Below are 27,259 nucleotides of genomic sequence, written 5' to 3'. Positions count from 1 at the left end.
CACACATCACTGTAACATTTCACCTCTACCTGACTCAAGCGGGAAAGCCACATGCCACTTCCTGTTCAAGGGGACATAGAGAGAAAGAAAGCATTGGTCCCCTCTTCTGCTCTTCCTTTTTTTAAAAGACCAAATGGCTTTCCAATACTGGCTTGGCGAAACAAAGCGGTTTAGAAAGCTAGGGTATGAAAGTCAAAAACACAGCGTTAGTGTCACTCTGAGGGTGAGGGTCCATGGTGGAGGGAGGGGGCGGGCACAGTGGGCGTTGATTACTGACCCGTCACTTAAAGGACCTTCTTTACTGGATCATGGACAAGGTGGTTTTTAGGATGGAAACAGAAAAAGACAAAAAGAATTATCGGTGACAGAGCCGAGAATTGCACGGCATCACTCGTGCAGACCGAGACTCACGAGTGCACGTTTGAAATCACACTCGACACCCACTTCACATGGCAACACGCAGGTGATGGCCATGCAGCTAAAGTGGCCAAGGAAGGCGGGCCAGCCTCAGCAGATTCGCAGCACACATTCCAAAGGCATAGCTCAAAACGAAACTAGAAAAACACAGTGCCTACAAGGGCAACAAGTCGTCGGATGGGCTGCAGTGTGGGGTCATCTATGATCAGTCCAGCTGCTACCATGGGCATTATGGCTGTAAAGATCCTGGTTAGAAAAGTACAGATAGACACAGAGAAGATAAAAACAGGGAGGCATGAAAAATAAACACATTCCACACATACCAGCTGAAGGGTTTGCTTCTGGTAGATGTCATGGGTGGAACTGAATCTCCCTCCTCAAAATCCTGGTGAAGCCCTAACCCCCGCACCTGAGAAAGCGATTGTATCTGGAGATAGGATCCTCGTAGAAGTAATCCATTAAGATAAAGTTATACTAGAGAAGAGTAGATCTTTGTAAAAGGGGAAATCAGGACACAGGCACACACACAGGAGGACCGCTATGTGAAGATGAGGGCAGGGGTACAGGCGATGCTTCTACATGCCGAAAAGGCCAAAGATTGCCAGCAAACCACTGAAACTGGGAGAGGCACCAAATGTTCTCTCACAGCCCTCGTAAGGAAGGGACCCTGCCAACACCTGGCTCTGGGACACCCCGCCTCCAAAGCGTGGGACAAAGGCTCCGAGCTGTGGTCCTTGACGGCAGCAGCCCCAGCACACTCACACAGCCCGAAGGGAAGACACGGTGGCCCGGGGTTTGGGAAGGAAGGAGTCAAACCTGCCGTGGGTTAGTGGTGACACCCTCGGGTGTCTTCTAACACATCTCCCCCAACTGCCATGCACTGCAGGCTCCGTGCCCCAAAGGCAGCCAGGGGGCACCCAGGAGAGAAGAGGCAGCCAGGGTGGGCTGGGCAGGAGAGCTGTGGCAGGGAGCCTGCATGAGCCACCCTCCTGGCATAAATCAGAGCCGATAGTCCCTTGTTTTGACAAGCAAAATGAAGACAAGACTCCAGTCAAGCCACCAGAGCTTATTTTGAACAATTTTGATTTTTCTTTTTTAGATGCTGGCTGGGAAAAGAGGAATGACTGTTTCAGATGAAGTTTGGGATTACCTGTGTTTGGATTTACCTCCAATACACTTCACGGAGTAGCTGGAGAGTTGGCATGTTGGCAGAACCACATAGGTGTCTAATCATGGTGATGACAAAAGGGGATACCTTTTGTCAAACAAATGGGCCCAATCCCCCAAGACCAGGCTGTCAGGCACGGCTGGCTTTCCAGGGGACTCCGAGCCACATGGTTCTGCTCCGACCTCTGCTGGGACCCCTCTCGGCCTAACAGGGACCCCCCCCCAAAGACACAAGGTGACATGTTTGCCCACCTGGAAATGCTGGACTTCATTTGAGGTCCCATCAGGGGTCAGATCGGTACCCAAGGGCCCTGGGACACCTGGAGAGTTCTGGCCGAGTAACTGAACTCCCGGCCTTATTCCAAGTGCCTCCCTGCAGGGACCACTTCCTTTAGAGGGGCAGCCTCTTCCTCGAAAAAAGACTGGCTTATATCAGTCAAAAGTTTATGTTCTGGATATGGTGTAGCTGGTTTTACCTACTCCCTCCTCGCTGTTGGTTTCCAGAAGACTCAATCCAAAGAAGTGGTGACGGTGGCATTTCAGGCGGCCCAACAGGCAGCTGTGAAGAAGCTATTTCTGGGCTCAAGTGAGGAGGGTGGTGGGTAGGCCAGGGATAGAATGCACTCCTGCCTCTGTTTGATGCTTCGGGGGCCACCTACTCTGAAGGCCGACCTTGCCAGTGTGTGTGACCAGCTGTTCTGCTCCATAGCTTCCTTGGCTGTCCCTGTGTCCCTGCTGCCTGCTTCCTGCCTCCCGGGTCAGCCCCCGCACCCCGTTCAGCAGAGAGCTGCTGTGAGTCTGCAGGCCTTTGATTGAGGGACGGATACCGCACAAAGGGGGCGCTGGTGCCTGGTGGCCATGGAGGACAGCGCTGGAGTCACTCAGCGCTGCCTCGTGACCTTCCCAGGCGGTGCCAACCTGGACTCTCCAGCCGGCAGCTGCTCAGTCACAAGCTATTCTTGGACCGTCTTCTGGGCACAGTTTGGACCGGCAGCAGGAGTTTCTGGTTCCCTTCAGCAGCTCAGAAATGCAGACGCTGATGTCCCTGGCTCGTGGTGCACTTGAGAGATAAGGGAACTGGGCAGTCAGCCCGCAGCTGGTGACTTGGCATGGGCTGAGGGGAAGGGGGCTGGGAGGCAGAAGGAATAGGTTCGAATCCCAGCTTTGACCCTTCCCAATCGTATGATCTAAGGGGAAGTCAACGGGCTTCTCCAGGCCCATTGACTCATCTGAGAAATGGGGCTAATCATTCCCACTCTGAGTCTCTGACAGGGTGGAAGATGCCTTAGGTGGTGTGAGCTGATGAAGCTGCTTCAAACCTCCGTGGTAGTTACTGTTCACGAGTTGGTGGATGGAGGAAACTGGTCTAGGGCGTGAGGCTCAGCTGGAAAGCAGCCACAACTTGTACCATAGAGGCTGTGCAACCACTATTCCACAAAAGCAAGGGTGAAGGGACAGGTGGACCCATCAGGTGCCAGAGGTGTGAGGGATGGAAAGGGAGATAGGCATGAAATTGTCTTAAGACTTGCCAGTCCCTGCTCCAGGCCCCAGGGAAGATGAGTCCCTACCCTTGGCTCTGGGATCATGGGCCGCACTGATGCGGCTCCCCGTCAGCAGCCGAGATGGACAATGGCAACCAGTGTCCTGCCTGGGCTGGTAAAAAGCCTTTTGTGCCAGTCTGATCCTCTAATCATCCCCTAGAAGGCTGGGGTGGCCACAGGACTGGCCACCTGCACCCTCTGGATGGGGGATTCTGAACTCCCTCCCTCTCTGTTTCTGTCTCTCTGGCTCCCCAATTCCAGCTGCTTCTCCTACCAGGCTCAGAGCCCCAGGTCTTGCTGAACAGTCAGAAGCCACACTAACGGGGAAAAAAAGCCCAGGATCCTTTGTGGAACAATCTGGAAAAGAGGACTCAACACCACAGCCTATTCAGGTGTGAGTAGAAGAACCAGTGGGAAGAAGATTGTTGGCTAATTCTGATAACTTTCCTCTGGATTTTACCCAGTTTGGGATTTGTAAAAGCCAGCTCTTAATTGCCTGTCTTTGAGGAAAGTGGACCAGAGCAGAAAACTGACCACAAAATCAGGGCAGCCCAGCTTTTGGAAGGCAGGCTCAGAAATGCACACGTCTCAGAATTACAGCGCTGGAGGTGTGGTACATGCAACACACAGGAAGATGCTAAAAACTGACTTTGAAAGACCTCGCAATGAACTGTTAAGGAAGCCCAGGGCTGCTCTCTTGGTCCCGCCCCTCCTCAGCCCAGGGGCAGACTCTGCTCCCCCCAGCTTTTAACCCAAAGCTATACTTTGGGTTAAAACACAGAATCGATTATGCTTGACCTTACCTGTGCGTGGGGCTGGCAGGTGGCTCAGAGTTTAAGCAAAGTCAATCCCATTTCTTAGCACTGGGGAAATCCCATTTCTTAGCATTTCTCCCACCCAAAGGTGAGAGTTTCCCTGGGGACCGAGTACATCATAGATCGAGACTAAAGGGCTCCCTCTCCATAAGGCTACAGCGGATGCCCATTCCTTCTGTCTGCCAAGCCCTCTGATCTGCCTGGGGCCTGTACTTCCCCTAATTTCCATCCATCTGAACGAGACCAAGTTAGAGCTATCCCAGCCCCAGGCATAGGGAGACCTGGATCTGTCCAATGGATGCACTGCCCTGTGGTTGGAATGGAGGTCATGTGACCCAGTCTGAGCCAGTAAGACTCAATTTCATGACTCTGTGGAAAATTCTCTTCCCACTGGAGTTGTAGACAAAAGTAGAAGCCTGAGCTGATGTCTGCCATGTTGGCATCCTGAGGGACAGTGTGTGCAAGAATACAGCCCACATAAAGGGAAACCAAGCCAGAGGTAGAGGGAATGAGGCAGAGACCTGATGACAAGGCCTGGATCCAGCTGAACCTGAAGCCAGCATGTCCTGGGAATTTTGGATTCCTTAGCCAACAGTTTTTAAGTTAGAGCTGAATTTCAATTGCCAATGTTAGATTACTAATACATGGCCAAATGGTGTTGGGATTCAGAGGAAGGCTTTCTGGTTCCAAGCTTCACTCCCAGTAAGTACGGATCCCTAACCAGAACCAGAGATTCCATGCAGAGATCGAGGGGCAAGCAAATAAACAATGTGAGGCTGGCAAGAGAGGCTGGGGAAGGAGCTACGGGTTCACGCACACACTCTATAGGGCAGCCACCTCTTCCCAAGAGTAGAGACTCCAGCAGCCACAAAGCTGCACACATTCTGCATTCCCCTTCCGGTCCACCACTACTGAGCATTAAGTCACTTCACAGGGTAAGAGCTAGCCAAGAATTTCCTAATGTAACTGGTTTTTAAAGGTTGACGCACACAAGTAATACCCCAATTACTCTCCACACACTCTCCTAGTGGCTTTCCAACCCAAGCCTCTGCCAAAGTTTGGGAGAAAAAGAGGAGGCCTCTTCTGTAATAAGCCATGGGTACAGCTGGAAGGTCAAGAGCCAGGAAGACCCTCTTGGGAGAGATAACAAGGCTACAAGATGACAGTGTGAGGATGCACACCCTTCAAATAGCTGGAAATGTGGGCTCTGGAGCCAGGCTGCCTAGGTTTGAACCCTGGCTCTGCCTCTTAAGAGCTGAATGTCCTTAGGCAGCTGCCTCAGTTTCCTTAACTGTAAAATGGGAATGACAGTGCCTCTATGACACAGGGGTATGGTGGGGACTCAATGAGATCACCTATCTGCAGGAATGGTACCTGGCACATAGTAGGCTCTTAGCACATATTAGCTAACTAGACCACAGGTTTTCACCTTTTATCTGAAGGGCTGCAAAGGTCAACAAACCTGAAACTGTATGCGAAACTGTATGTGTAGTTTTTCTCCTCCCCCTAGGGAGGGTCTACAAACTCTCAGAACCTCAAAGGGATCTTCTGACATAAAGAAAGACTCAAGTAGCTTAAGGTCTTGTTGAAGGCAAGGCTAAGTTCTTTCTTTCTTATGTGTTGCCCACACCAAGCAGGGCCTGGCTCTGCATGTATTATTATGTAGCAAAAAATACTTACTGGGGAATGGGGGCGTGGAAGAATCATCACAGAAACACACAGATGAGGTGGACCAGGGGCCACTGCAGATCTTTGCAAGCTGGGGTTGTAAATCCTTTGGAAGCATCAATCTCCCCCACCAGCCTTACTTGCTGCTCAGAGACATGCTCCACCTGACACACTCAAGCCCTGAACTTTAGCCACAGACCCCAAGCCCCCTTTCCACCCTCTCAGCCTTACCCAAACCTCTCTGCCTGGGGACCCCCAGGAGGAACTCAGCATTCAGGTGTGAAGATGAACTCAAAGTTGAGGGCCAGGCCCAACATGCTCCAGGGGTTAAGCCTATCTCAGCAGAGGTGGTTAGTGACAAGCCTGGCCCTGGAGCAGGTGCCTGGAAGTAAGAGGCTATGTGAACCACCAGGTCAGCCATGAGTGAGCAGCCCCACACTCTGCAAGCACATCACTTACAGTCGCTTGATCCCAGACTCCGGCTGGGGAGACATTCTCGGGTGGACGACTGGTGGAGGTTGGGGTATTCGATTTTCCTCTTCTATTTCTTCACTGGAAGGAGTTGAGAGGCGTGAAATAAGAGAGGCAAAAATTCTGTGAGAGCTGGAATATTCCAGAAGGGTGTTGTCTGATGGTCTGGTAGGGCTTATACTGGGAATAAGGGGACCAAGGAAGATGGCAAAAGCGGCCTGTGCCCCAACAGTCTCTTCGCCCAGGGAACTGGCCTCTTAGCAATGGCTATGGCCAGCTAAGAGAAGGGGTCAGCCCTGAAGGCAGTGGACATAGGTACCTATGGTCTCTTTGGTCTAGTGGGTCAAATGTGAAGAATTTCAGGAAAGGAACCCACATCTCAAAAAGGCAATTTTCAGTTTCCTTTGAAGACTCTAGCCACATAGAAGTACTTCCTGTTTCCTGACCTTGCCAAATGTTGTCTCCATCTCTTTGTGGTCTCTTCCATCTGGAATACGGCTCTCCCATACCTGGACAGTACCCGATCCTTTAGGGAAAGCCCAATTCAAATGCCACCCCCTCCATGAAGTCTTCCTGATTTCTACCTCCACCCCCATCCTAAGAAGTGGTCTCTCCCTTTGAACAGCCAGTTCACACAGTATCAGTGAAACTTTCTTGTGTGCCAGGAGTAGAGTGGGTTTTCATTTTTTTTTTTTAAGATTTTATTTATTTATTCATAGACACAGAGAGAGAGGCAGAGACAAAGGCAGAGGAATAGAAGCAGGCTCCATGCAGGGAGCCCGATGCGGGACTCGATCCTAGGTCTCCAGGATCACACCCAGGGCTGCAGGCGGCGCCAAACTGCTGCGCCACCAGGGCTGCCCTAGAGTGGGTTTTCAATAAAAATATGTGGCACTGTATTTTCTGTGCACCTCTTATTTTCCCTACTGGATCAGGGACCACACCTGGTGCATCTGTCCTTCCTTCTGGCTTCCTGTTTAAGAGGTATTTGTTGTGCACCTACTCCATGCTAAGCTCTACTCTAAGACTTCAGAACTTAGCCATGAGCAAGACAAATAAGGTTTCTAATCTCATGTTGTCATAGCCTGATATGGAAACGGACAATAAAACAAGCACATTAATGAACAGGCTTGAAATAAGATGGTGAAGGGCCATAAAAAAAGTAAAATCAAGTGAAGTGACAGTGACCAGAACAGGGCATTCCTTTGGATGGATGGTAATGGGGCAGGGAAGCCTCACTGAGGTGACCTCTGATCTGAATCCTGAATGACCAGGAGTGAACCATGGGAAGAGCCAAGGGAAATGTTTTCCCAGCTACAAGACCAGCATGTGCAAAGGTCCTGCGGTAGAAACAAGTGTGGGGTGTCTTGAGAAACCAACAATAGGGGTAGTGTGTATGAAGCTGAATGAGTATGTGGTGAGTACACCTGAGGAACTGGATTTTATTTATTAATCTTTATTTAAAAGTTCTTTTTTTTTTAATTTTTTAAATTTATTTATGATAGTCACACACAGAGAGAGAGAGAGGCAGAGACATAGGCAGAGGGAGAAGCAGGCTCCATGCACCGAGAGCCTGACGTGGGATTCGATCCCAGGTCTCTAGGATCGCGCCCTGGGCCAAAGGCAGGCGCCAAACCGCTGCGCCACCCAGAGATCCCTAATCTTTATTTAAAGATTTTATTTATTCATGAGAGATATATATTGAGAGAGAGGCAGAGACATAAGCAGAGAGAGAAGCAGGCTCCATGCATGGAGCCTGATGCAGGATTTGATCCCAGGACCCCAGGATCATGCCCTGAACCGAACGCAGGTGCTCAACTGCTGAGCCACCCAGGCATCCCATAATTGGATTTTGAACTTTATTTTAACTTATATAAATGTAAATAGCCATACAGCTAGTGGCTACCATATCAGACAGTACAACTCTAATAAATGCAAGGAGCTCACTGGCCGTGGGCTGAATGAACACACACGAACGCTGTACAGCTCTACCGTCTCTTATCTGCAATTCTAAAATCCAAAAAGCTCTAAAAATGAAAATTCATTTTTGGTCATTCATTTGGTGGCAAAACCTGAAATGAACTTTCCTGAGCCTGATTGTAATGGTTATCCTATTTAGTATGAGTATTCACATCTCTCACTGTAAAAATATTAACATGTTTGATTTGGGGGAGTTGCCCCGGACCGTAGTGGTGTATATCACGTATACACAGTCTGTGGACTATTCCTTCCTAACAGCCGGGAAGTTCTGAATTATAAAATGCACCTGAACCTAAGAGTTTCAGAAAGGGACTGAGAACGTGTGTCCAAGTACTTCAGGCCAGACAGGAGCCCCAGAATGGAGACAGATGCAATCCTTGTCTTCCCAAGACTTCGTACAACCCCAGAAAGGAGCCAGCCTGGGAGCTCCCGGGACACTCACCTCTTATAGTACGCCAGCTCCTCCTGCAACAAAAACACTTTGGACTTGAGTTCATTCCTCTCATGGAGTACGTCCCGCAGCTCCTGCAGCGTGAACCGGGGGCGGTTGGGGTCCTTGAGATCCATGGCCACCTTCTCTGCCTCGGAGATGCTTTCCTCCCCGCCTGGCTCCGTCTGGAGGAGGCAGAGATGCTGCTAATGAATTCCTGGCGGCCACCACCGGCACCCACTCCACATTCTGCCACAGCCCAAATTCCCCACCCTCCCGGGGCCTTTGCAGCTTGCCGAGGGCGCTATTTTAAGAACTCGAAGGCGGCCTGTGCTCACGTTCTGTGCAGTCAGCGTCCCTCTGGAGATGAAAGCTACGGGCCACCTGTTCATTGTTCGCCTTCTCAATAGCCAGACCTGCAGTCCTGGTGCCTCCCCACCTGCCTCAGGGTCTTATTACAAATAACGGGACAAGGAGTCCAAGGAGAAGAAACAGCACGACTCACATGCTGCCACCCTCATAAATCTGCTTTCTTTTGCCTACATTCTCTTCTGATATTCTTACTAAGACCACTGCTAATAAGACCACTGCTTGGGCAGCCCGGGTGGCTCAGCAGGTTAGCGCCGCCTTCAGCCCAGGGCATGATCCTGGGGTCCCGGGTTCGAGTCCCACACTAGGTTCTCTGCATGGAGCCTGCTTCTCCCTCTGCCTTGTGTCTCTGCCTCTCTGTGTCTCTCATGGATAAATAAGTAAAATCTTAAAAAAAAAAAAAAAAACATTGCTACTTTGGCCAAAGTTGTTAAAATCAGAGCTTAAGTACAATTTTTTTCTTCCCTTTTCATCTGACATTAAAGTCACATATGTTTTCCCATTTGTTACTGGCCTTCTGGTCAAGCCCTCTCCTCCCCAGTGGCTAAGGGCATCTGTGCACTGGCAGTCTGTGGGAGCGGAGGTGGGGTGGGGTGAGGTGGAATGGGGTGGGTGGGCATGTAACATCCCAGCAGGTGTGCAGATGCAGAGCATTTCTCTTCCATGCAGGTCACGCAGATGGATCCTAGCATGCTAAGTCACTGCCCCAGCCAGACCCAAACCCTATCCTCTCTCCCTTTCTCACAGCAAGGTGTTTTTCTTTTTTTTAAACAAAAAGAAAAAACAAAACAAAGAAACCAAAACTGTAGTAATATACACTTAAAATCGACCATTTAAAAATATACAATCCAGCAGCTTTTTAGTACATTCACAATGCCGTGCAATCACCACCTCTGTCTAGTTCCACAACATTTTTTTTTTTTAGTTCCACAGCATTTTCATCACCCCAAAAGAAACTCCATAACCATTAATGGTCACTCCCCAATACCCTCTTCCCCTGCCCCTAGCCTCTGGTGACCACCATCTGCTTTCTATCTCCATGGATTTGCCTTTTCTGGACATTTTGAATAAATGGAATCATTTGTGTTCGCTTCTGTTACATAGCATCACGTTTTCAAGGCTCATCCATGCTCTAGTGAGTCAGTGCTCCATTCCTTTTCATGGCTGAATACTATTCCCATGTGTGGATATGCCACAGTGGGCATCTGAGCTGTTTCCACCTTTTGGCTAGTGTGACTAGTGCTGCCGTGAACATCTGTGTACAAGGATCTGCCTGATTGTCTCATCACCTGCTCTCGTGCTTTTGGGTGGGTGTACACCTCCGGGAGCAGCTGCCAGGTCACATGGTGACTGTGTGTAACTGTCTGAGGAACCACCAAACCGTTTTCCACAGCAGCTTCCCTACTTTACATTCGGCCAGCTGTGTGGGAAGGTCCCACTTCTCCACATCCTCACCAACACTTGCGTTTTTTCCATTTTTTGAAAGCAAGGAAGTTTTTGCAAGCTGCCCCCAAGTCAGCTGGCCAGATGTGCAGGTGGCCTGTCCTTTCCTGGTGTTCCCAACCCCCTTGAGTCCCCAACATCCCATCATCCACTAGAAGGGGTGGACAGAAGTTCAGGACAACAATGGGGGAACTCTAGAACGGGGAAATGGGATTGAAACAGAGACCTTGGGCAGCCTCGGTGGCTCAGCGGTTTAGCGCCACCTTCAGCCCAGGGTGTGATCCTGGAGACCCAGAATCGAGTCCCACGTCCGGCTCCCTGCATGGAGCCTGCTTTTCCCTCTGCCTGTGTCTCTGCCTCTCTCTCTGTGTGTGTCTCTCATGAATAAATAAATAAAATCTTAAAAAAAAAAAAAAAGAAACAGAGACCTTCCTCCACCCCCACACTCCCCAAAACCCCCACAGCACTACCGGGAGGAAGGCATTCTGACCCAAATGGAGATGCCAGGCCAGGATGTTGAAGGACCCAGGACGGCAGAGCTGAGAGCCTGTGTCCTGGGAGAGTCAGGACGGGCTGTTCTGGAAAGGACACTTGAAAGGAGACACCACCCACTAGGGAAGATCAGGTGACAGAAGAGTCACCCAGCAGGCACAGGTGGGGGGAGTGGGCCTGAGCAGGAGCTGGCAGGGAACAGGGGAGGCACCTGGCTGCAGCAGAGAATGGACACCTAACAGATGCCACCCCCAAGTCTGGACAGTGGGTGGGCCAGTGGACTCCACTGGGCAGTGAAGTGGGAGTAGGGAGTAGGGAGGAAATCCTGGATGATTTAACTTCCCAAAAAGGTATTCCAGGCATCTGCTGATGCCACACCTTCAGGTGAGCTGTGTCCTCAGGGTATGTCTTCAGCATCTACCTCCTGCAGAGCCACACAGCTGGATGGTGTCCTCTACCCAAGACCCTGCATAGCAAGGGGCTGCTATATAGCAGGCACTCACTAATGCCAGTTCCCTTCTCTTACCTGCCCAAGTTAACTACAAAGCATCCTTGAATGTCTTTTTTTTTTTTTTTTTTTTTTTAATGATAGGCACACAGTGAGAGAGAGAGAGGCAGAGACACAGGCAGAGGGAGAAGCAGGCCCCATGCACCGGGAGCCCGACGTGGGACTCGATCCCGGGTCTCCAGGATCGCGCCCTGGACCAAAGGCAGGCACCAAACCACTGCACCACCCAGGGATCCCCTCCTTGAATGTCTATATTAATATTCAGTAAATAAATGGATTTCTTGATAAACATTCAACATTCATTGAACATCAACTCTGTGCCTGCTGGGCACTAAGTAATGAGATGAATCGGGTAGGACTGGAGGGAGGCTTACAGGGTCATATAATAAGAGGTGCAAGGACATCAAAGTCTAACTGGGAAGGATCATGGAAGATGTTACTATGGACGTAGTCTCAGGCAGCCCCGGTGGCGCAGCGGTTTAGCACCACCTGCAGCCCAGGGCGTGATCTGGAGACCCTGGATGGAGTCCCACATCAGGCTCTCTGCATGGAGCCTGCTTCTCCCTCTGCCTGTGTCTCTGCCTCTCTTTCTCTCTCTCTGCATCTCTATGAATAAATAAATAAAATCTTAAAAAAAAAAAAAAAAAAAAACTATGGACATAGTCTCTGTGCATGGGGTCTTGACGAATGCATAGGAGTTCACCAGGAAGTCGGCCTTCCCCGAGCCCCTTGCCCTCTGGCCATTTTGTTTGGCATTTGGCCTTCACTGTGTTCTAAAACATTTTGGAATTAGTCCCCAATGGATTTATATTGACAGATTTCACACAAGTTTGGGTCTTGGGCTTCCTTTTGGAAAGAATATTGGAAGACTGGGTCACACTGGGCCACATGGTAACACTGGGCTGGTTCTACATGGCAGCTATTGCCTTTTACGCTTTCTTTCCATGCCTGCTCAGCCCCTACCCCTTTTTCTTTCCGTGCCTGGACCCCATAGGCACTGGCAGCCACTGCCAAGGACCCCTCAGGCTCCTCCCTCCCTCTAGCCCCTCCCTTCCCAGATAACTCTGGCTCTGCCCGGCCATTTACTGGGGCAAGTCTGTGCCTCTCTGTCTCCAAGAGGGGACATCTGGAAGGGATCCACACATCCTGGGGAAGGCATAAAGCTCTTCATGAGAGTTCCCAAACCCTCATTTCCAAAGAGCCCTTTGGGCAAGCAGCCTCATCCTCTCTGGGTCTTCATTTCCCCATCTAGCCCCTGATAATCCAGTAATATAATTAAGGGCCCTTCCCACCTAGACACCAGAGATTCCTCCAAACACATGCTCTTTGGACACAACAGGTTCCCACTCACCCCCACGGGCTGGAAGCACCCAAGACACCAAAGAGTTTCCTCAGACCGGAGTTCTTTTTCTCTGGAGAAGGGATGGGCTCTGATCAGGGTAGCAACCTGATGCATTAGAGCTTGGGGGATTCCCAGACAGAGGCATAAAAAGTCCTGACTGCTGGGACCACTGCTTGGAAATGCAGAAGAAGGAAAGCCTGGGGCTCCAGCTTTTCTGGAGGCCAGCAGGTGCTCTTGGATTGGCCTGTCCTGGGAGAGAGACTGAAACGGCGCTTTTCAGCATGGAAATCAGGCCCATCAGCAGCGGGTCTTCTAGTTTTACTCCATGAGGGACGACAGAGGTGCCTGGGGTTATCAAGGATTGTCTGCTGGTCCCTGGAGGCACTTTGGACACAGTTGAAGGATATGCCCTGAGGTGCTGAGTGCTCCCCAGAGAGGCCCGAGAGGCCTGCTGACAAGCAGTAGGACCAGAGTGGCCTAAGGGAGGTTAACATCCTCCACCTGTGTCCTAAGGCCCGGCCTCCTAGGCCCACTCCCTCTGCCTGGGCATATCAAAGCCACTATGCTCCCGCAGCCTCTCAAACATGCTTGTGAACAGCCCCTGGCCCAGCAAAGGGGAGTGACTGTGCCCTGGTCACCGTCTGTAACTCCTATACACACTGAGCATACATTTAGCCAGAAAATCTGGCTTCACCCACCTGCCATCCGGCCCGTTTCCCTGCGCACTTAAATAAACACTTGTTAAGATATCAAAATCCATAAGGCAGAGGTGTCAAGTAGGTAACTATGAACTTTAGTTTTTTTTTTTTTTTTAATATTTTATTTATTTATTCATGAGAGACACAGAGAGAGCAAGAGAGGCAGAGACACAGGCAGAGGGAGAAGCAGGCTCCATGCCGGAAGCCTGATGTGGGACTTGATCGCAGGATCACGCCCTGAGCCAAAGGCAGACGCTCAACCGCTGAGTCACCCAGGCATCCCTAACTTTAGTTTTCTTACTGATTTTATAGGAAATCCTTGAGACAGGGAGCCCACCAAATCATTTTCTTAGGGGTTTTTCTATGTCTACCTGTGAAAGGCAGGAAGCCTCCAGTGAAACCATAAGGAGCTAGATGAGTTAGAAAACACACTAAGCAGGGATGCCTGGGTGGCTCAGCAGTTCAGCACCTGCCTTTGGCCCGGGGCGTGATCCTGGAGTCCCGGGATCAAGTCCCACATTGGGCTCCCTGCATGGAGCCTGCTTCTCCCTCTGCCTGTGTCTCTGCCTCTCTCTGTGTCTTTTGTGAATAAATAAATAAAATATTTAAAAAAAAAGAATTAAAAAAGAAAAAACACACTAAGTGAAGGAGCTGCTCAGACCACATGTCCCCACAACTCCATTTCCCAGAAATGTCCACAACAGGCAAATCCATAGACACAGAAAACAGATTTGTGGTGGCCGGGGCTGCGGGAGACAGAGACGGCGATTAGCTACTCACAGGTATGACCTTTCTCTTTGGGGTGATGGAAATGTTCTAGATAGTGGTGATTGTACATACAAGACAGTAAATATACTAAAACCTATCGAATTGTATACTTCAAATAGTTGAGTTATATGTGAATTATATTTTAATAACTGTATTATAAAAACGTATCAAGAGCTTTGTTTACTGGAGATCACAGTGACAGAGCTCAGAAAGGACTGCATGAATCTAGGGGGTAGAACTGGAATCATCAAGGCATGAATGTGAACTGACTCTTCCCCAGCTCTAGATCCCTCCATAGCTCCCATTTTCTCTACCAATCCTGTGCCAGGATTAGCCCATGACCCCAGCCACGCCTGTTCTTTCTCCAGTCTGGTTCATGCTCTTCCTCCTGCCTGGAGTGGTCTACCCCATATTCTACCCCAGACATCCTACGCATCCCATAAGTCTTATCTCCATGACTTGAAGACCTGCACTGCTTTCACATCCCGCCAAGAATTCACTATGCCCTCTTCAGATCCCATGGCCCTCTATCCCAGCCACACTATTTGATCTACTGAACTGAGTCAAGCTCATCCCCCTCACTTATGAGACAGAAAACTGAGCACCAAAGTGATGCATAAGCCCCAGGTCACACAGCAGCAGGTGGAAAGCCACCACCAGCTGTGGCCTCCCTGTCTGAATGGCAAGCATCTTGAACTCCACCCAGCTCTGAGGCAGGGAGTCAAACCCAGCAAAAGCTCCAGTTTGGGAACAGACCTTGCAAAGCAGCTCAGTGGGTTAGTCTTAACTGCTACCTGATGTTACTCCTCCATTTCTGTCCCACCCCCTTGGTGCCAGCCAGCAAGAGAAACTGAAACGCACAGGCAGGAGGGCCAAGGAGGGGTGACATGTCCCTGTCCTCACTGCTAATAGTTCTGGAGCAGGGCTCAAGGTCTTGTGCCCAAGGTGGTATCTTCAGGGGCCTGGGTTTGGACCTAGCCCTGCCTGCCCAGGAGGAGACAGGCCTGAGCTCTCGTGGGGCACAGGAGGCCAGAAGGGGTACACCAGAGGAGAAGGGGGGTAACTGCGCCCAGTGTCACCTAGCGGCTGTTTTTGGCATCTGCCTCATCCCCTTCATCCCACTGCCATAGACTCGGTCCAGCCCTCGCCTTCCTTGTCTGGACTATTGCAAAGGGCTCCCTACAGCCATGTCTGTGCTCAGCTCCCTCTTGATCAAACTGTCCTCCATCAACTCAGAGCTCATCCTATCACTCCCCTTCTGAACCCTGTGGAGGGATCCACATTCCCCACCACTGTGTGTGGCATTCTGGGCACTGCAGACAACAGCTGCCATAGCTGCCTGCCCTGCATCTGTTTTTGTACTTTTCCTGGCTGAGTCCTTGCAGGTGTCCTCTGGAGAAACTCTGCTGGCCCCACTTCCACTCTGCTGGCATGGATGGGCACACAAGGGGTAGCCATGTGACTCAAGAATGGACACCATGCATGTTCTAGACCTCAGGCGACAATGACTGGTTCTGTGATGGGCCCACGAGAGGGTTCCCTGAGACTTGCTGGGAATTTGGGAAAGAGGCAACTTCTTTTCACTGGGGTTGCAAAGCTGGTAGAGTACCAGGGGCCACTGTATGGCAAGAGCCTGCCTGAGAACAACACCAACACAGAGGAAAGCAAAGCTGAGAGATCTGATGGCATCATTTGGGCACCTGGAATCAGCTATACCTGAAGCCATCCTTAATTCAAAGATTTTAGCTATACAACCCAAAATCCCACTTTTTAAAAAAATCCTTAAACCACTTCAATTTAGGCTTCTGTCACTTTTAGCCAAAAAATAAGCCCTAACCTCTCCCTTTTAAGATTTTAAGACTTCTTTCCCTTACCTCCCTAACTGTATCCCAGGTTCCCGTCCTGCAGAGAGCCTAGAAATGTCTGGCCTGAATTCATAAGATACCTAACAACTGTGCTGGCACTTGAGCCAACCTGATGGTGAGCTCATCTGGCTTACCTCTTCCACCTGCAACCCAAGAAACTAGCACAGTGCCTGCAAACCTGAAACAGTCAATAAACATCTGCTGGAAGAAAGCATAAGCCCTAAGCTTTTCCCTAAGAGTCCACTGTGTTTTTCTGAAGCAGCATATCTACCCTCTACATCTACCTATCAAAATCTCAGCATTGTTCACACACATTCAGCCAAAGGAACAACTCTTCCATGAAACTGCATGCCACCCCCATCAGACTTAACTGTTCTAGCTCTCTGTCGCTGGCACACCCCCTGGGGGGGGCGCTTGTTTACGGGTGAGACACCTCTGGCACCCCATGTTGCAGCCCTGGGCCCAACTGGATTATAGCTGCAGGTGTGGTGCAGCCCCACCCATGTGGACAGGGCCCCACGTCAGGCACACACTGCGTATCTTTCCACTCGTGCCCTGAGGTCTGCTCTGTAAGTTCTGCCCAGGAATGTCAGGGAGATAACACCCCCAGGAGCCACCCTTAGCTAATCAGGGGCAGGTGCATGTGGATAAATGCTCCAAGTCTTTCTGCTCCAGAAAGACGGTTCTGGAACATGTTCTACATGCTTCTCAGAGGTCCCAGCAGGACTGAGTTCCCACTGCAACCTCAGTAACACACACTCAAATTCACTTCTCCTTCTTCCCTGTCTCAGGCCTCTGATCTTTGGGATCATCGCCCACATAAACCTCCTTCCTATTTTCCTTTTCTCAAGCTCTGTTCCAAGGAACCCAGACAAAGACAATCTCTTACCACTAAGACAATCCCTTTCCACCTTAAGTGTGGCTAAGGGCATCCAAGTCTGTCTCCTGCATTGGGTTGTTAACTCTTTGAACCTCAATAGTACTCAGCACAGTGCTCTGAGGTAGAAGACCACACTCTGCTCTGTGGTCTACCTGATCTACAGGACTGGCCCCTGCCTCATCTCTCTGACCTCATTCCAAACTTCTTCCTCTCCTTTACACTGCATAGCAGCCATTCTTGTCTTTTTATCCTACCTTGATTGCACTACAATTTCTCCAACACAGGGCCTTTGCATGTGCCATTCCCACTCCCTATTCGTTTACTCTCATTCTTTTAATCACCTCCTTAGAAAAGCCTTTTTTTTTTAATTTTTATTTATTTTTGATAGTCACACAGAGAGAGAGAGAGAGAGAGGCAGAGACACAGGCAGAGGGAGAAGCAGGCTCCATGCACCGGGAGCCCGACGTGGGATTCGATCCCGGGTCTCCAGGATCGCGCCCTGGGCCAAAGGCAGGCGCCAAACCACTGCGCCACCCAGGGATCCCCAGAAAAGCCTTTTTGACTCCTCCAGATGATAATGGTAATGATAACAACAGCTAACGCTTTAAATGAATTAACTCTGGGCAGCCCGGGTGGCTCAGTGGTTTAGTGCCACCTTCAGCCCAGGTCCTGATCCTGGAGACCCAGGATTGAGTCTCACGTCAGGCTCCCTGCATGGACCCTGCTTCTCCCTCTGCCTCTCTCTCTCTCTCTCTTTCTTTCTCATCTCTCATGAATAAAATCTTTAAAAAAAGATAAAAAGGATTTAAAAAAATAAATGGGTTAACTCATTTAATTCTCATTATAATCTAGGGTTAAGTACTATTATTATTCCCATCTTAGACACACGGAAACTGAGCCACAGAAAAAGCTAAATAATTTATCCAAGGTCATAGAGGTAGTAACAGGCTAGATCTGAACCAAGGCAGACCAGCTCTAGGGCCCACGCAGTTAACTACACAGCCTACCTCCTCCCAGGTTCCTCCTACACCCCTCAAGTGTAATGGGGGAAACAAAGCAGCCTTGCCCACCTTGAGCCAGCTCATAGCCCTACCTTTCCATTTTGCTTCAGCGCTGTCTTCCCACTTACCTGGGGCTCCTCCTCCCCATTCTGGCTGAGTTCGCCCTGCAGCCTCTCTCTCAGCTTCCCAAGCTCTGCCCGCAGGCTGCCCATCTCCTGTTCCTTGGTTTGCAGATCTGCCTCTAGTTCTACCTTCTGTTCAATCAGGGCCTTCCCCTGGGCCTCCACCACTGTGACACGATGCCGGAGGTCGTGGTTGATCTTCATCAGCCGAGTCTGCTGCTGCTGCAGCTGGAGAAAGAGAAAAGCCATTTATGGGGCTGCTGCATACAGTAGCTCATGTTGTGGACTGCACAAGGGCAAATCTTCTACAGGCATGCCATCATATTAGAGACACCATGATTTGTTTGAAGTTTGTTCACATTCTTATAACTGTTGACGCAAGCGATGGGCAATTTGTATATTTACTATGATGATTATGACAGATGGAAGGTAAGTGTTTTGTCAGTGTATCATGATGATTTCCCAACAGATGGAAGTAACATGCCTTGAGAAAGGAGTGTCTTTTTCTAATTCAGGTGGAGACACCGTATGGGTTCCTGGAGCAGCCTGGATCATGCTGGCCTGCTCATAGAAGGGCACGAAGAGGGTGGGTTGGAGGAAGCTGCAGGGTCAAAACAAAGCCTGGCTGGGTCTTGGCATCTCCCCAAGGTGTGGAAGAAGCAGGGCAGTGCTCTGCCCCCCACCCCCCCACCCCCCGCTGTTACAATGCAGACTCAGCTGAGGGTCCTCCCCACAGCTGTGGCTCCAGTGTGGAAGCTACCAGACTTCGTGCAGGAACCCCCACCCCACAGGACGAGACCAAGGGAGAGAAGGGGAACTGCTCGTGGGGAGGATCTGATCTCCCTGTTGGTATCTCCTGGTTGGGAGGGTGGATGTGGGGTCGGGGGTTCATCACTTACAGCCTCGACATCCTCATTCTTCAGACCGAGCTCCCGGTCCTTGGCGCGGATCTCGTCGCGCTGCTTGTCCACCACCTCCTTGAGCTTCTTCATTACTTGCCGCTCGCGCTCGGACATGCCTGGGGTGGGGCGATCAAGATCAGCAGGGGAGCCCTTCGCCTGCTCCCCCTCACCTACCCGCAGCTTCCCGCGGAGATGCTGCTGGCCCCGGCCTTCTCTACACCCTGTCCCCCAGAGCCAGCACCTGCTTCCTGTTTCCCGGGTCCCTCTGAGCTCATCCCCACCTCAGGGCGCCAGGTGGGCAATTCCCTTCCTTCCAACCTCCCCTGAGGCTGACTCCCCTTATGTTTCAGGCCTCGGCTCAACCATCACCTCCCTGCAGAGACCCTTCCCTGCTCCCCTAAACTAGCCCCCCACCCTATCTACTACCTTCACAGCACTCTTTGCAGTGATCATCTCATAGATCTTATCATCTAACAAAAGATGATTCAGAGCCAAGGCTCTGAGAGCAAACACCGGTTCTCCCATTTATGGTCTATGTGGCTTCAAGGGAGCCTCTCTGTGTCTCAGTTTCCACATCTATAAAATGGGAATAACAGTACCTACATATGGTTGTAGGTTGTGAGGATGAATTTAGCTCACACACAGGAGGCACGGATGATGATGCCTGGCACACAGCCAAGGAGTGGTGTCTGTTACCTTCGTGTTCACTGTCTGTTCCCTGCCCCTGGTACACTGTCAGCCCTGGGAGGCATGGCCTTGTCTGATCTATTCACTGTGTATGGCCTTGGCTAGCACCATGCCTGGCACCCAGTAGGGGCTTGCTGGGTGATCTGGTGAGTTAACAAACTGTGCTAGTTTCATGTGGCTGCTGTAATAAATGACCAACAAAATCTGAGAGCTTGAAACATCAGATTTAAGATCTTGAGATGGGGGGTTATCCTGAATTATTCGGGTGGGTCCTAAGTGCAATCAAAGTGTCTTATAAGAGGGGGGCCCAGAGAGATTTGACACAGATAGAAGAGGAGAAGGCCCTGTGACCAAAGAGGCAGAGACTGGAGTGATGAGACCACAAGCCAAGGGACCCTAGCAGCCACCAGAAGCTGGAAGAGGGAAGGGACTCATTCTCGCCCTAAAGCCTCTGGAGAGAGGACAGCCCTGGCAACATCCTGACTTTGCACTGATTTTAAACCTCTGGCTTCTGAAGTATGAGAAAATAAATTTCTGATGTTTCAAGCTATCAGATTTTGTTGGATGGACCCAAATAATTCAGGATAACCACCCATCTCAAGATCTTAAATGAAATCACATCTGTAAGGACTTTACCATATAAGGTAACATTTGTAGGTTTCAGGGATTAGGACCTGATATTTTGGGGGACCATTATTCTAGGGCTTCCCACGTGGTAGACGCTCCAGGCTGATGGACTAGGGACCGATTCCTCCTCCTCACACACACATTCCCAGAGCACAACTTGCTCCCACTATGCCTGCTAAGGACAAGCTGCTTTATATCCCTGACACAAGTCCAGTGTCATTTCCAGCCACCGGACATGGGTATTACTATTATTGTTGATTTTTAAAAAGATTTTATTCATTTATTCATGATAGACAGAGAGAGAGAGAGAGAGAGAGAGAGAGAGAGAGAGAGAGGCAGAGACACAGGCAGACGGAGAAGCAGGCTCCACATAGGGAGCCTGATGTGGGACTCGATCCTGAGACCCCAGGATCATGCCCTGGGCCAAAGGCAGGCGCTAAACCGCTGAGCCGCCCAGGGATCCCTCTATTGTTGGTTTCTTTTTTTTAACATCAGTCCCTTCTTACAGATACAGAAAACTGAGGCCCAGAGACAGACTTGTTTAATGATTACAGCTAAGCATTGGCAGAGCTGGGACTCAAACCCTGGTTTTCTTTTCTTTTTTTTTAAAAACATTTTATTTATTTATTCATGAGAGACACAGAGAGAGAGGCAGAGACACAGGCAGAGGGAGAAGCAGGCTCCACACAGGGAGCCCGATGTGGGACTCGATCCCAGGTCACCAGGATCACACCCCAGGCTGCAGGCAGCGCCAAACCGCTGCGCCACCAGGGCTGCCCTTCTTTTCTTTTCTTTTAACATTTTATTTATTTATTCATGAGAGACACAGAGAGAGAGGCAGAGACACAGGCAGAGGGAGAAGCAGGCTCCATGCAGGGAACCTGATGTGGGACTCAATCCTGGGACTCCAGGATCACACCCTGAGCCAAAGGCAGATGCTCAACTATTGAGCCACCCAGGCGTCCCTCAAACCCTGGTTTTCTGCCTCTAAGTCCCATGTCCTCTCCATGACGCCATATTGCCTCCCCACTGCAGAACCAGACTCAGAGGTTCTGCTAAAGTCACTAGAAAGTGTCACCATGGGGCAGACTCTAGTCTATACTTTGTTTCACGGGGCCACCAGCTTGGAGTACCCTTACACCTTTTTGCATGTACACATAGGCATACACTCATACATACACACAGTGTATATTCAGTGTCTGCTGTGTACCTGATACTGAGCCAGTAGTCACCAGGGTCATGATGGTCAATAAATGAAACACAATTTTGCTCTCACTGACTTACAGACATCAGACAAGGATGGTGTCATTACAGACCATGCAAGTGGCAGATGCAATGGGGCCTGAGAGAATTGTGAGGGGACCCACAGTAGACTGTGGGAGCAGAAAACCTTGTTGTTTTTTTTAAAGATTTTTATTTATTTATTCATGAGAGACAGAGACAGAGAGAGAGAGAAAGAGGCAGAGACACAGGCAGAGGGAGAAGCAGACTCCATGCAGGGAGCCCAACGTGGGATTTGATCCTGGGTCTCCAGGATCAGGCCCTGGACTGAAGGTGGCGTTAAACCGCTGAGCCACCGGGCTGCCCAGAAAGCCCTCTTGTAAGAGCCATTTACACTGAGACCCAAAGGACCAAAGGGCAGCTGGTGACAAGGACAAGCACTGCAGGCAAGCAAGTACCAGCAGGTGCAAAGGCCCTGGGGAAGAGATTGCATATCTGAAGAGCTGAGAGGCAATGCTGGTGGCCAAAGCTAGTGGCCAAAGCAGAGTGGGCAAGGGGCAGCAGGATCTTGAGCTGGGAGCAAGCCTAGACCACATGGGCCTCAATGCCCAGGAAGGAGGTTGGATTTTCCTCTGAAGGGACAATAAGAGCCTCTAGATCTCTACATGTAGGGCCTGCATGGAGCAGAAGGAGGATCAGGCCAAGGAGACCAAGAAGAGGTGCCAGAGAAGAAAGCCATACTGCACACCTACAGGAGGGCAGGTATGCACGATGCAAATAAGGCAGGCCAGAGGGAAAGGAATTATAGCAGAAACCCTGATGGCTGAGTGACTGGGAAGCTCCAGAGAGTAAAAGAAAGATGAGCTGGAATGTCTGGGTTCCGACAAGGCACATCACTTATAGCTCTGGAAGCAACATTGACCTCTCTGAGCCTTCACGTGCTCACCTGCACTTTTCTACATTCCCACCTCTCTAACAAGCTGTGCATACAACACACAGGAAGAAATCACATGAGCCCACAAAATAGGATCCTTCCCAATGGGCAGGCCTGGGACCGAGACCACTCAGCTTCCTCCTTGACCTGCCGGAGCCACTTTGAAAACCAGGCGCTCCCTACCAAAGCTGCTACACACATTCAAAGCATGGGCAGCCACATCCTGGGGGTACCCCCAACAGGTGTGCGGGCCCAGGCTTGTCAGGAGGGCGGCTCCACAGATGGCAGGACAACCAGACGCTATGAGGCTATTTAAAAGTCTAAGACATACTGGTGACTGGAAAAGGAAAGTGACAATCTGTACAGCACAAGACACATACAAAAATATTCACAGGAGCTCTATTCATAAGAGCCCCAAACTGGAAACAATTGAGATGTCCATCAATAGTAGAATAGAGAGAGAAAGTGAGGTACTAGCATGCAGTGGAATACTACACAGCAGTGAAGAATGAGCTACAGGCTCCACTTGGAGCTCACCAAGTCAGTTACTTCTCCGACTCTCCTCTTCCCTCTCCCGCCGGACCTCCGGTGAGGTATCACAAGACCATCTGGAGGTCCTGGGCACCAGCCATGTGCCCCTGCAAACATCCCACAGCCATGTGCAAGGCAGGGCATGGGCTCAGCTGCTGGGACGACAGGATACCACCAATGTCTCCCAAAAAGGCATTCCTTAGACACAAGTGTGTGCATGGATGTGTGCATGCAGGCTGGGACTGAAATCAGGTGGCAGTGGGATCCGAAAAAGACACAAACACATTTGCTATTTGCTTTCTGAGCACCTGTCCTGTTACAGGCTCTGGGCCAGGGCATCAAGACCTGAGTTCATTTAATCCTTGGTGGTAGTAGTGGCGGGGACAGATTCTGCTCCTAGAGAAAACAGGTGGAAAGAATGGTGTGAGGGACCGGGGAGTGTGGATCTGGAGAAGAGAAATCTACATTTGTAACCCAGCCACATCGTTCACCTTTGGGGTGCCCCTGGCTTTAACATTTAAGCCGGAGAACAAAGTGGTCAAGAGCTTGGGCTCTGAACCCAGATTTCCCAGACTCATTCTCTGCTTTGTTGTTTATCTGCCATTGACCTTGGGTCTGTTTTCTCACTTGCAAGACGGGGGATCATGTGTAGCCCTCACGGCTCTTATGACGGTAGAGGGGTTAATCTATGTGAAGTGCTCATAACAGGCCTGGCTCAGAGTAAGAGTTTCCACATGTTAGCTGCCATTTTATCCACACAATGGAAATGTTAGTCCTCTGTGTTCCAGAGGATGGTGCTAAGATAAAGTACAAGAGTAGTTATAAAAGTGTCTGGAGAACTCAAAAGAAGGTAATGCACTTTTAACAGATCCACAGACCTTTTAAAATCTGGAAGAGTTCTGAGCAAATGTAGCTACTACCTGGCAATCCAGGATCCTTGGATCTAGATTCTCTGGAGCTTACATTTGGTCAAGGGCAGGAAGAAAGAAGTCCAAGGTTGGTCATTGGAGCAGAGAAACAGTTAAACAGATAAGGCCCTTCCACACCATGGGAAAACCAGGTACTGCTGGCCAAAAGGCTAAACTACAACTGTTAAAAAAAAGGTAAGTGACAAAGTCATAGCAGTATATTCACAATGGCGCAAAGGCAGAAACAGCCCAAATGTCCATTAACTGCTGAATGGATAAACCAATTGTGGTCTATCTGCAGGATGGAATATTAACCACCCGTACAAAGGAGTGTAGCTCTGACAACCTGCTACAATTGAGCAAGGTTGTGATTAACCTTGAAAACACAAGCTAAAAGAGAGAATGAGAGAAGCCAGACACAAAAGGCCACACAGTGGGTGATTCCATTTACAGGACATGTCCAGAATGCAGAGCAGATTGGTGGCTGAGGGGACAGACAGGTGAGTGGATGGAGAATGACCCCTAACAGGTACAGGGTCTCCTTCGGGAGTGGTGAAAATGTATTGGAATGAAATAGAGGTGATGGTTGCCTAACGCTGTGAATAAATGATGTACTACATGCTATTGATCTGTACACTTTATTATTTTTTAAGATTTTATTTATTTATTCATGAGATACAGAGAGCGGCAGAGACATAGGCAAAGGGAGAAGCAGGCTCCATGCAGGGAGCCCGATGTGGGACTTGATCCCAGTACCCTGGGATCATGCCCTGAGCTGAAGGCAGATGCTCAACCACTGAGCCACCCAGGCATCCTTATATTAGTTTTTTAAGACCCAACAACTAGGGTGCTTGGGTGGCTCAGTTAGTTAAGCATCTGCCTTTGCCTCAGGTTGTGGTCCCAGGGTCCTGGGATCAAGCCCCACATCGGGCTCCCTGTTGTGAGAAACCTGCTTCTTCCCCCCACCCCCTCTGCTGCTCCTGCTTGTGCTCTCTTCCTATCTGTCAAATAAATAAAATGTTAAAAAAAAAAAAAAAGACCCCACATACCCATACTGTCTGCACCTGTTAATCTCTAAAGACAAAAACGTCCCAAGAAGACTGAGGCACTTGCTCCAAACCTCACTGCTAGTCTGTGGCCACATGGGAGCTACATACAGGTGTCCTGATGGCAGACTAGCATGTTCTTCACCCCATAAAACCAGAAAGGTACTTTCCATACTGGATGAGGATGACCGGGATGGCTAGCATTTACTGAACACCTGCCATAGGCAGTGACCGGGCTGAGTGCTTATAGGGGGATGATGCTGGCATGCAGACACCCTCAGGTCCCTGTGTCCACCTGTACCCCTTTTCAATATGCTTTTGCCACTGACCAGGCACCGGGGGCCATTAGGCTGGCAGGCTTTAAGGGCAGGAAACTGAGTGTCACTCACACTCCAGAGCTCACAGCCCTCCACGGGCTCTGCCCGAGTCCCACACCCTTGCTGCACTTCCCCCTTTCCCTGTCCTGCTTCCTTGACCCCCCAACAGTCTCCTCTGGGGGTGCTCCCTTAATAAATCACCTGCATAGGAACTGTCATCTCAGATCTCCTTCTGGAAGACTCTAATCTAAACTGTACTTAGAAAAAATATATATAAACTGTACTTAATTCCTTGTATCCTCAGAATATCTCATGAAGTGGGATTCCTGTTGTCCCCACTGCAGAACCGAAGAAATGTGGGTTACTCAATAGCTAGTTGACTGATGCAAGGCCACCCAGCTGGTTAGTGGCACTACCAGGACTCATACTCAGTCTTGGCTGCAGAGCCCACTCTTGCAACCACTGCCATGCCACTTGCCTCCTGTGGCCCAAGATTCTTATGTTATCAGCAAGTGTACTGGGTAGAACAGCATCCCCCCAAATTTATGTCCACCTGGAACCTCAGAATGTGATCTTACATGAAAACAGGGTCTCTGCAGATAGTCACGATGAGGTCACGCTGCATGAGAATGGGTCCTACTCCTAACACTGGTGTCCTTATAAGAGAAAGGAAAGCTTCAGACACAGACACAGAGGTGGCCACATGGCAGCCTGAGAGTGGAGAGGCTGGAGGGGCACAGCCATAAGCCAAGGAACCCTGGCAGCCGCCAGCAGCTGAGCAAGGCAAGGCAGGAACCTCCCTTAGAGCCTTTGCATGGAGCATGGCTCTGCTGACACCTTGATTTTAGACTTTAGGCCTTTAAATCTGAGAGAAAGCACATTTCTGTGGTTTCAAGTACCCTGGTTTGTGCTGCTTTCTTAGAGCAGCCCTAAGAAGCTAATCCATCAAGCTTATGGAGAAAGGCCCAGAGAGGGTACACAGCCAGTTTTTTACGGAGCTAAAATTCATACCACTCTTGGCTTCCACGTAAGGTTTCAACTAGGAGGGAGCTCTCTTACTGGACAGCGGCAAGTCTGATGCTGTAGTTAGTTTTCCGATCAACAATCCTGGGAGCCAGGAGTTGCCAATCCCATGCACAGGTGATGGAAGCGGTTAGTCTCCTTCCCAAGGTGACCCGGTAGGTATGGGTGGGGCTGGGACTGGTGCACTCAGGTGCACCTCACTGCACTACTCCCTCTCCTTACAAAGGGCTGCTCTACCCAGCAGTCTCAGAACACACTGCCTTGTATTTTTTGAGACACTGCTGTTCTAGGCTGCTCTTCAGAAGGTGGGTATGTGGTCAGTCTCCCTCCTCTTCTGGTGACAGAGCCCAAGAGCTGTTTCCAGACCCCTGAACATAGCCCCACACCCCTGTCTCCCCAGTCCAATGGCTTTGATCCCTGTGAGTCACTTCTACATAGGTGAACCAGTAGCGCTTCACCTTGCCCTCCAGCTGACAAGACAGATTTCCAAAAATGAAGGACAGAGATGCACTTTTGAATCTGTAGACAACCAGGGAGCAGGATGCAGCAGATGGTTGAGGTGGCTCTGAGCGCAGCATCCCGGCCCATACTGGTCTATCGATCACAGTGGCACGCAGGGCCAGCCCCCCTACATAGGCTCCACTGGCCCATGTACCCCACACCACACAGTGGCACCCCTCAGTGTGCAGTCAGGCCCTGGCACGCTGCTCAAGGTGGTACCTAGCACAAGGTCTAACTTCTTGGGCTCCACCTCTTCACAGGGACCCCTTTACCAGACGTCTGTTCCTCTCATAGGTGGAAGAAACACTTTTGTCCTTGCTGTGTTCCCATGGTTTCCCGTGCAAAATAAAAATAACCGTGAAAGGCATGCCTGGCATCTGCCCAGTCTCTCCACTTGGGTGGGGGCTGGTGCTGACTGGGAAGCCCAAGTCTCCCTGAACTAACCCTTTGGGAGCCTGACCCACGCTAGGTGCCAATTAAGTGTGTCTCAGATGGTGGCCGTGTGGGCTGTTTCATGGTAAGCCAGCAGGGATCTGGAGAGCTGAGGCAAAGCCCTCCCACATGGAGCGTGCTGCACGCACACAG

The 27,259-nt window shown here is 50.2% G+C and overlaps 1 protein-coding gene across 4 annotated transcripts in view; it reads right to left on the bottom strand.

Moving 5' to 3' along the window:
- Positions 1-27,259, bottom strand: part of RILPL1 (Rab interacting lysosomal protein like 1) — a 45,532-nt gene that overhangs the window by 4,729 nt on the left and 13,544 nt on the right. Inside the window, exons 3-8 of one of the 4 annotated variants that reach the window (XM_038574825.1) lie at positions 18,877-18,995; positions 17,984-18,205; positions 8,502-8,674; positions 6,068-6,160; positions 576-663; positions 278-301 (exon numbers count right to left, since the gene is read on the bottom strand). In XM_038574825.1, the coding sequence (XP_038430753.1) occupies positions 299-301; positions 576-663; positions 6,068-6,160; positions 8,502-8,674; positions 17,984-18,205; positions 18,877-18,995 (698 nt within the window). In that variant the 3' untranslated portion in view covers positions 278-298. Of the gene's footprint in view, positions 1-277; positions 302-575; positions 664-6,067; positions 6,161-8,501; positions 8,675-17,983; positions 18,206-18,876; positions 18,996-27,259 lie in introns of those variants that run through there. The other 3 variants (XM_038574824.1, XM_038574822.1, XM_038574823.1) reach the window with 3 other exon arrangements.

The sequence above is a fragment of the Canis lupus genome, chromosome 26, assembly GCF_011100685.1.
Source record: "Canis lupus familiaris isolate Mischka breed German Shepherd chromosome 26, alternate assembly UU_Cfam_GSD_1.0, whole genome shotgun sequence".
In the NCBI taxonomy this organism is placed as follows: domain Eukaryota; kingdom Metazoa; phylum Chordata; class Mammalia; order Carnivora; family Canidae; genus Canis; species Canis lupus.
Note: the sequence above shows the minus strand (reverse complement) of the source record. Positions and strands in the feature narration are given on the sequence as shown.